The following is a 10,213-nucleotide window of genomic DNA, read 5'->3' on the forward strand; positions in this document are numbered from 1 at the left end:
ACAGACAAGGTCTCTAGTCCTCCTTGGACCCTGCAGGAAGTTTTTTTTATTTCTGTTTTGTGAGCCCAGACGCTGAGTGGCAAAATTGCCCGCTGTCACTTTGTTAGTGACCAAGAGAGCTGTGCTTCCCACCCATCTCTGCTTCCTAGCTCAAGTCATTTGCCCTGGGCCACCCAAGAGCAGTAAAGTGGACATGAAGCATGCAACAGGAATCCAGCCACACAGAGAGAAAGGGGGATTGTCTGAGGCTGCAAGGGGACCAGCAGAGGGACGGATGAGAAGGGAGGGAATTGGGGGGTAAGTAGAAGAAAGTACCATAATGTATGTTATAGGCATGCACCTAATTCCATGGGGCACCTGCTGAGATTTCAAGATGCCTGTATCCAGGAACAAAGAATTAGACCAGGAACACTGATAGTTTTAGAAATGGAGATTGATGATCAATAAGAAAGTCAGGCCTGGAGAGATGATTTAGTGGTTAAGGGCATTTACTTCTATCAGAGGAACAGAATGTGGTTCCCAGTACATAGAGCAGCTTACAGATGCCTATAACTCCAGCTCCAAGGATCTGATACCTACTTCTAGCCTCAGTGGTCAAGCTGGAAAACACACACACACACACACACACACACACACACACACACACACACACGTGTATACAGAAAGACACACATAGAGGACAGAGGCAGACAGATATCCTGGGCTTAGCCTCAGGCCCCTAGATTCTGTCTTAACAAAAATTCACATAGCATCTACCTTTCCTGGCTTTTAGAAGTATTTTTCTCACACACGCTCTGTCCCTCGCATGTTGCCCTGGTGAGGATGAGCTCCAGTCTTTCTGCTAATGGCTTGTCTGTTGTTATTGTTTCCCACGATAATCTTAATGCATACAGAGCCACCCTCTCCACCTTCTTCTCCTACCACAACACGCAAGTGTGAGAATGGACATGTCATCTGGGGATGGTGCACCTGCAGTCACAATACTTGGAGGGCTGAGGCAGGAGGACCAGAAATACAAGATCATCCTCAGCCTCTTAGTAAACCCAAGGCCAGGCAGGCTTATACGAGATCTTGTCTCAAAATAAACAGGAAAAAAAGTCACCGTGGAACCCATTGTTTTGTATGCTAACTAAAAACAAGCAGTTGGTCTGTTTTAAAATAGATTAAAAAAAGGAAAAAATCTGGCTCTTCACGTGACTGAGACAGGAAGCCTCTGAAGTGGGGCAGAAGAAAGATGGGTCTTTAGCACAGTGAAAATCCTTACTGTTCTTACTTCAGTGATGCAGTGTGATGACCAGTAACACAACCACCTCTATGTGAGGGACCAGAACTCTGCTGTTCCTGTCTTCAAATGAGGACAGCTGGTAATTCACCTCTCCTGAACGTGGCTAGACTTATTTCTAATAAACACCGTAGAAATGACACCGTGTGACTCCTGCAGCATTAAGTAGCAACAGACCCAGTGTCTAGAGAAGAGAAAAAAACAGAAGTGACTACGACCCAAATCTTGCCTGCAGCCGAGCTACTGAATGTTCCTCCTGGGACTGATGCACTGCCTTTGAGTTCCTGGCCGCAAACCTCAAAACAGAGCCTTCAGCACATCCTAGGAATCCTGCTGCTTCTCAAGGAATTTCCTTCCCCGCTGTTCATAAGGAACACTATAATAACTTTCTTTGCCTCTCTCAACCCAAGGCCTTCGGCCTCCATGTTCTGAAGCCTGTGACCTTCAATGAGAAAGTCAAAACAGTCAGGCACGCTGCCTCGATCCTCTGGCCAATTTCCAATCAGCCTATGCTGAACTTCATCTGCTCTACTCATAGACAGAGTTATGTTTGTACTTCTCTCCAGGGCAAATCCCTTCCCTCTCACCTTCTTAACCGCCTCACTCCATTTATTCCTTCTCATCTGCAGTTCGGTCATCCTCTTGACTGGCTTTCCTTCGCCCAACTTCGGAATGTGGGCGGGGCTCCGGGCGCTTCCGACCTCCACTCCTCTGTTTGCTAATTCTGTCTCCCTTGAGGCTTCCTTCTGTCTCAAGACTTTATAGCTAGCTATATGTTAATGACTCAGTTATTTATAGCTATACCCCTAATTCTTCCCCCAAATTCCAGAACTGTAGATCCAACTGCTTTCAAAGACCCTGTATTGGTCATTTGAGAAATCAAAGCCTTTCGTGCCCCTGACACACGTTTCCCTCCCTGTCCTCCCGACTCCCTGTCTTAATGAATAGCACGCCTTTCTTCCCAGATGCTCCAGCCACCTCTGTCTCTCCTTACCCTTTCTCAAGTGCTTTTCCACATCAGTGCCATTCTCTTCTTGCTGTTGCTTTAAAATTCTCTTTCTTGCTACTCAGGACTTAGTCAATTATCACCACCATGGTGATACTTCCTCTGATCAACCACCCTGTAAAACTCAGCATCCCCCTCTTCCCGGACGGATGGACATAGTTTGCCACAGGCTGCTCTTCTGGCTTTACATTCAGTACCTCTTAAATCCTGAAGGCCTAGGAAGTGGGCGTGCCCTTTAAATTATAACACCCTTCTTGTGTAAAGAGCAAATGGCTGGCCAGGCTGTTAGGACAGGTGGCTTCAGAGTTTCAGCCTGTGTCTCCCCTGAATCCCAGCACTCAGTCAGTCAGAGTCTTTCCATGACCTTCACACTTCCCTTTAGCACTTTGCACTATTTAGGAAGCTCTCTGTTCACATCTTTCTGTAATGTCAGCCTCGGCCTTGGAAAACAAGCAAGTGGACAGAGACTATTGTTCATAAATAAATGAAGATCCACTTGGAGTGGAGTGGAGGAAATTAAAGCTTTTATATCAACGGCTACTATTGTTTTATTTCCCAGACTTGATCTACATCTCTATGATCACAAATGATATGAACACATTATTTTGGGATTTGTCTTAAATGACTGAATGATGTTATCTATGCTTTATGTATTTTTCAGAGCAGATATACTATGCCGGCCCTATCAATAATCTTGGAATTGATGTTCCACAGGTAAGGTTTTGGTTTTCTCTTTCTGTGTTGTTACGTAATTATTGTGTCGAAGAGTGGATCTTCAACCCTAGAAGAGAAAAAAGAGGAGGAGGAGAAGAAAGAGGAGGAAGAGGAGGAAGAAAAGAAGAGGAGGAGAAATAGATTTAAATAGTTGAAAACGTTAGCACATGCCGTAGTTAGGAGGCATGCTTGAGATGCTGGCTTTGTCCTCTTGATGCTTCATATTGGTGTTTTGTTGAACCTTTGGGTTGAACCAGAACAAACCCAACTGAGAGTTGAAATGCTAGCATCTTGTCCACAGGATTGGGGGTGTGTCTGTGGGGACTCCATATGCTAGAGTTGCTTGGGCTGTGTAGGAGACAACTAGCTTCCGGCACAGGACAGTTTACAAAACCACAAAGGCTTCAATGTCCCTCAGTTACCATCCTTTCATGGTGTCTTCTGGGATTTTAATCTACTTCTATTTGCTGTGTCATGTATGAAGAACAAGGAAAAGGGGAGAGCTTAGCTGGGGGAGTACTCACCCTGCAAACATAAGGACCTGAGTTTGATCTCCTGAGCCCACGTTTAAAAAGCCAAACTAGGTGGCACATGCTTATAATCCAAATGCTGGAAAAGTAGAAACAGCAGACCCCTGAGACTCCCTGGCTAGCCAGCCTAGTAAGCTTCAGGTCAGTGAGAGATCCTGACTCAAAGAAAAAGGAAAAAGGTAGATGACACATGAATAGTGACACCCAAGATTGTCCTTGGCCTCCACATGCATGTGCGTACGTGGACACACACATATATATATTCAACATACACATATGTCTGCACGTACAAACATGACCACACACATACATGTACACAAAGTAATAAAGGTGTACCTAGCCCACCACTCCAGAGTATCGTACACCCAGGGTAAAGGGGGACCATCTGGTGAGGGTCTCCTTGCTGCTGAGAGCTTTGCAGCATCCTAAGTCAGCACAGGACATTAGGGGACAAAAGGCATCAAAGTTGTTTTAATAACATACCCACTCCTGAGAAAACCCTCCTGTCCCACACTGTGAGCTCCTAAGTCAGTCTGGAACAGGCCTTCTTGGATTTCTGTAGGAATCCTTCTCTCAACTGGAGTCTTCAGCCTTCCCTCTTGGGAATTAGCTCCTAAGTCAGTCTGGAACAGGCCTTCTTGGATTTCTGTAGGAATCCTTCTCTCAACTGGAGTCTTCAGCCTTCCCTCTTGGGAATTTTCCAGTGATCTTCTCAGGCCTTTCTGTGAAATGCACAACGTCTGCCAGGAGGGAAACAATCTCTCCTCACTGCTAGCATGCACAGCCTGAACTCTCCCAGGGAACTTTGCTTCAAATTGTTGCTACTTGAATGCTTTCTCTTTCCTCGTTTTTCTTCTGATACCCCACAAGAGACTGATGTAATAATTGCTAACAATTGGATTTCATTTTGCTTTGCTGGCTAATCAGTTACTCTTAGCAATTCCTATGAAACAAAGTAGGGCAGGGTCTTAAACTCATAGAAGCCCTTTGAAAGGAAATTTGCCCTCAGAGATGTAAAGGGATTTATAGATGTTCCTCATCTTAACTCCGGATTACATCCCATAAACTCTCCATGAGTTGAAAACAGCATAAGTTGAAAGTGCATTGACTCCACTTAGCCTACAGAAAAAACATCATTGCTTTGCTGTATGGTTCACAGAAGAGTGCTGGTCATTTGGTCATGTATTCTCATGGCTGGGCACTGTGACTCACTGGCACTGCTCAGCATGGAAGGGGGTTTGAACTGTGTGACACAGGTCTGGAAAAATGAAAATTCAAAATGCAAAGTAGAGATCCTACTGAGCCCGTTTTTATCTCCCCCGTTGTAACTAGAGCCGTTGTAAGCAGACGCCATATTGCACTCATCTACAATACTTGTAGGACACTCCTCCTTCTTCAGCCAGTCAAGAGCTCTCCAAGAGATCCAATCCAGTGTAAGCCACGCATAGCCGGGTGTCCAGAGCCTGGTTCTCCTCCTCCTCTGGGGCCTGTACCTGGGAAGTAGACACCTGGCAAGCTCCTTCCCACACCCAGCCTGGAGGCCCAACAGAGGACGTAGCCTCCTGGGACACATTCCATGCCGGCCTATGCAGCAGAACAGTTGGGACCTTGATCCCAAGAGAGGCTGTTCACACTGGCCACAGACAGCCAGAGTGTGCTTAGGGCCTCCAGCTCACAGCCAGCTGCCACACAGAGAGCCTCTGCTTTCCTAAGAGCAGTGAGTTGAGAACATTTTAATGAAGGGCCTATTCACATCCCCTCTATCACCTAGACCCTCAGAGATGGGCTCTGAACTAATGGAGATTCCTCTTTAGCCAAAATTCTTTCCACTCAGTATTTACTTTTCAACATCTTGGTTATTTTTCCTCTTTTTTGAAATGTGCTTATTTATGTATCTATATGTATGTGTGGTATGTACTTGTTAGTGTGCACATGTGCATACAAGTGAATGGGTAAAAGGATATGGATGTGTGTGTATAGAGACCTGAGATCTCCATTGGATGTCTTTTCTTGATCTCATTCCATCTTTATTTTTCACATTTATTTATTTACCTATTTTTTTTATTTATTTATTTATTTATTTATTTATTTGTGTGTGTGTGTGTGTGTGTGTGTGTGTGTGTGTGTGTGTGTGTTATGTGCACACATCACAGTGCATGTGTGGAGTTCAAAGGACAACTTTCAGGAGTCTGTTCTCTCCTTCCACCATGTGGGTTCTGAAAATCAAACTCAGATTGTCAGACTTGGAAACCAGCACATTTACCATTGAGCCATCTTGCCATCCCTGCACCTTTGTTTTTTGAGACAAGGTTCTGAGCCTTAAGCACATCAATTCAGCTGAACTGGCTGATCAATGAGTTTATTGCTGTGGAACAATCTTTGTACACTGTAAATATGTATTACTCTCATTGGTTAGTAAAAGAGCTGACTGGCCAATAGCTGGACAGGTAGAGGTTAGGCGGGACTTGTAGACAAAAATAGAGCATGAAGAAGAAGGAAAAAGTCTTAGGAATCAAGGAGATGAATTTGCTGTATTGAAAAAAGTACTGCCACATGGTAGAGTGTAGATAAGAAATATGGATTAATTAAAATGTCAGAGCTAGTTAGTAACAAGCCTGAGCTACCAGCCAAGCATTTATAATTAATAATAAGTCTCTGTGTGGTTATTTGGGAATTGGCTGGCAGGACAAAAACGTCTGCCTATAACTTTTCTCCACCCTCCACTGCCACCCCCAGTGCTAGGGTATTAGTGGTACACTGCCACCTGTGAATTATCACAGAGATTCTGGAGATACAAATTCTGGTCGTGATGCCTGCACAACTGACATTATACCAACTAAGTCATCTCTAGTGTAAAACTTATCTTTTAATTGATGGATAATAATTGTGGGTGTTTATAGAGCTCAATGTGACATCTCTGAATACATGCAGAGCATATATTAACCAGATCAGGGCAATTTGTATAGCCATTGTTATCATTTCCTTGTGCTGGGAAAGGATAGTCCCAGCTTATTTATAAAAAGCCCTCTCCACCAGCTTATTTTCCTTTTAACACAACAATCCCTTGACCCAAATTAAAGTCCTGCATATAGTCCTATATTTTCTGTATCTGCTCTTTTCTGAATTAAAAGTGAAAGATCTTTTTTTTTTTTTTTTGGTTTGGTTTTTTTGTTTATTTGTTTGTTTTTGTTTTTGTTTTTGTTTTTCAAGACAGGGTTTCTCTGTGTAGCTTTGCGCCTTTTCCTGGAACTCACTTGGTAGTCCAGGCTGGCCTCGAACTCACCAAGATCCGCCTGGCTCTGCCTCCCGAGTGCTGGGATTAAAGGCATGTGCCACCACTGCCTGGCCGAAAGATCCTTTTTGTTCTAACAAAATATATGGACATTTTCTTGGTACAACCTGAACCATAAATTGCCGAGGACATGGATACATACTTCTAGCCCTCCTCAGTTTCCTCCTTAGCCACGGAAACAGACTGCTCTCTGTCCATTGCCCTGACCCTTGCTTCCTATCCCATAGTCCATGCCTCTGTCGGCCTCCAGAAAGTCTGGGTCCCCTGAAGAAGCTTACCCTTTATATAAAAGCATATATATCAGCTGGGCAGTGGTGATACATTCCTTTAATCCCAGCACTCGGAAGGCAGAGCTAGGCAGATCTCTATGATTTAGAGGCAACCCTGGTCTACAGAGCAAGATCCAGGACAGGCACCAAACCTACACAGACAAACCCTGTCTTAAATAAAACAAATGTATCTTGTCATTCATCTAGAGCCCCTTCCTTCAAATGCTGTAGCTTCTTTTAGGCTAATGGCATATACAGCCTCTCCTAAACACAACAGCTAAAGAGCTCTTCCTAACATACCCGAGAAAACTGTCACACTCAAGTCCCTTTCAGGGATGAAGCAAATACCCCATCATGTCTGCCAAACCCTGAGACTCTGGCCTCTTGTGGGCTTCCAATCTCCCTTTCACTCCCTCCTCCCTGAAGTCCCATTGGCCTCTTGTCTGTTTCTCAGATATGGAGACATCAGCCCCACAGTAGCCTGGCACCCTCTTTCCAGTGTTTGCCTAAAGGTCATTCTCTCTCCAAGCCCTCCCTTGGATCATCCTGCTTAGAGTAGCAAGCTAACATCAGCCCCACCAAAGGCAGCTATCCTTTCCACCCACTTCCTGAACAAATTTCTCCATGGCAACTTCATCTGTGGCGTTCCTTACCCTGGGAACTTTTCATCTCTCCCAGTGAAATGCAAGCTATACAGGGTGGGGAGTTGGTTTGTGTTGTTCTAGTTTATCTGCAGAGTCTGGAACCATGCCTGGCACACATAAGCTGCTCAATAAATACAACTGTTCCTCAGTACTCGTGGGGGATGGGCTCCAGGACCCCCTCAAACACCAAAATCCACAGATTTGCCAGAAAGATGGCTTAGCAGGTAAAAGTGCTTGGTGATCTGAGTTTGATCCTGGGGTTGGTCCCACATGGTGGAAGGAAAGAACCAATCACCACAAGTTGTCCTTTGACATTGCTTAATATATACAACCATATTCTGTGGCATGTACATGCCAATACCCATACTCATATACATACACACTAAAATAGATAGACAGACAGATAGGTAGATAGACAGACAGATAGCTGATAGATAGATAGATACATAGATACATAGATACATAGATACATAGATACATAGATAGATACATACATAGATAGATAGGTAGGTAGGTAGATAGATAGATGTGATTGAAAAACATCTAATACAAAATGCTCAAATCCTTATTTAAAATAGCATAGTCTTTGCAATACAGTCTATGCTCCTCCTTGGGTTCACTTTAACCATTTCTAGATGACTTATACGACTTGATATCACGTAAGCTCTATGTTGATCATTATACTGGACTGTCCAGAGGATCTTAACAAGACAAAGAAGTCTAAACATATTCAGAACAGAAGCACCTTCTTATGAATATTTTTATTCTGCAGCTGGTAGAGTACACAGAGGCACAGTCCTTGGATGGAGAAGGAACTGATTGTACTTATCAAGTGGTTGATTGGATTGTGGCTCATATGCCTAATGCTTTACCGTGTCCCTCGCAGGGCGAATACCAGATTTTGCTGGAACTGTATAATGAAAACCGTGCCACTGTGGCCTGTGCCAATGCTACTGTCATCAGCTCTTGACCACGGCCTGCCAGAAAATGCACAGCAAGCTCGGCCTCAGTGAACCCCAAGGTCCCCAGACTCCACTGCCTGTAAGAAGAACCACTGATGGCCAAGAGAGGCTCTACAGAGAAATTCCCTGCCAATCTTAGCCCCAGGGACAGATGCTTCCAGACCCCACAAGAGTAACAAAGCCTCCAAAATGACGTTGCTAAGGACTCTAAGTAGTCTCGAGGCCCCATGTGTAATGGCTCTCCTTATGTAATTGCATCTCATCACATGTACCTCCTTGTCTGCTCCTTAGGAACACTTCCTTCCAGGATTAAAAAAAAAAAAAAAAAAAAAAAAAAAAAAACCTGACCTGTGGCTTGCTCAATGACTGTCAGGACTGTCTGTGGTTAACGAGTTATTTTCTTCAGATACAAGTGTTGGCCACCAGTGCAGCACAAGCAGCTCCTGGGAAGCCAAGAGGATGGTGGCCCGCCTAAAATCAGAGCTCCAAGACACTGTGTCGTGGCTGCTCCTGGGCCCTAAGACCATGACGGGGAGAGGCTGATGAAACCTCACCAAGAGTGACGTCATCCCCCACCACCACTTGTCCACACACTCTTTACCTTCAGCCTCTGTGTCTGTCAACCCTCCATCTCTAGGGTCAGTCCTGGGGTCAGTCCCACGTGGTGGAAGGAAAGAACCAATAGCCACAAGCTGTCCTTTGACATATACAACCCCTTTGATGTATACAACCATATGCTGTGTACATGCCAATACACATACACACACATAGATAGATAGATAGATAGATAGATAGATAGATAGATAGATAGATAGATAGATAGATAGAAAGGTAGATAAACAAATCCCTATGTTAACTAACTTAACAAAGGGAAGATGGATGCTTGCCTCGCAGCTTTGGAAGTTTCTGCCAGTGACTGTGGTCCTTATGATTTAGCCTGTGATGGAGTGCCACCTTACACCAAGGGCATGTGACAGAGCAAAGGAGGACAGAATCCTAGAATCCCCTTCAAGACTCCAGCTATCTGAAGACTAGGCCTTTTTCTGCAAGATTGCATCACTTCTAAATAGCACCTCCCTAGGGACCAAGCTTTTAACTCACTGGCTTTCCTAGACAGTCAAGATTCAAACTTAGCATCCCCAGAGCCTGACTTTGCCTGCCCTCAGCACACAGTGCTACTTATTCTTGAATTCATTTATTTCTCCATCCATCCATTCACTCATCCATTCAGGAACTTGCTCCTGAACACTTTACATATCAGGTACTATGTGGTTTTTAAAATACACTTAAAACAAAAAGACTCTGTCCCTATCTCCTCCGAATTATCAGTCCCCTGAACTGCTTAGCAGCCACGTGTCCGGTTAGGGGCACATTCACTCTTGTCGAGCACATAACCCTCCTTCAGCACCTCAGTAAGTGAGCCAGTTGCCATACTGCTTCCGGCTTCCCAGAAGCCACGCCTTCTCGTTTCTTGCCTGTGCAGATGGCTGCTGTCAGGCTCTGTCCTGCTTCCT

General features: G+C 44.6%; 1 protein-coding gene and 1 long non-coding RNA gene across 2 annotated transcripts in view; one reads left to right on the top strand and one right to left on the bottom strand.

The window, feature by feature from the left end:
• Positions 1–1,951, bottom strand: part of LOC121829585 (uncharacterized) — a 46,694-nt gene extending 44,743 nt beyond the window's left edge. Inside the window, exon 1 of the long non-coding RNA XR_006072554.2 lies at positions 1,870–1,951. This is a non-coding gene — a long non-coding RNA (uncharacterized LOC121829585). The remainder of the gene's footprint in view (positions 1–1,869) is intronic.
• Positions 1–9,034, top strand: part of Ly86 (lymphocyte antigen 86) — a 70,693-nt gene extending 61,659 nt beyond the window's left edge. Inside the window, exons 4-5 of the mRNA XM_006972774.4 lie at positions 2,950–3,002; positions 8,624–9,034. Of these exons, the coding sequence (XP_006972836.1) occupies positions 2,950–3,002; positions 8,624–8,707 (137 nt within the window). The 3' untranslated portion in view covers positions 8,708–9,034. The remainder of the gene's footprint in view (positions 1–2,949; positions 3,003–8,623) is intronic.
• Positions 9,035–10,213: the final 1,179 nt, after the last annotated feature.

This window comes from Peromyscus maniculatus, chromosome 5 (genome assembly GCF_049852395.1).
Source record: "Peromyscus maniculatus bairdii isolate BWxNUB_F1_BW_parent chromosome 5, HU_Pman_BW_mat_3.1, whole genome shotgun sequence".
NCBI classification, from domain to species: Eukaryota; Metazoa; Chordata; class Mammalia; order Rodentia; family Cricetidae; genus Peromyscus; species Peromyscus maniculatus.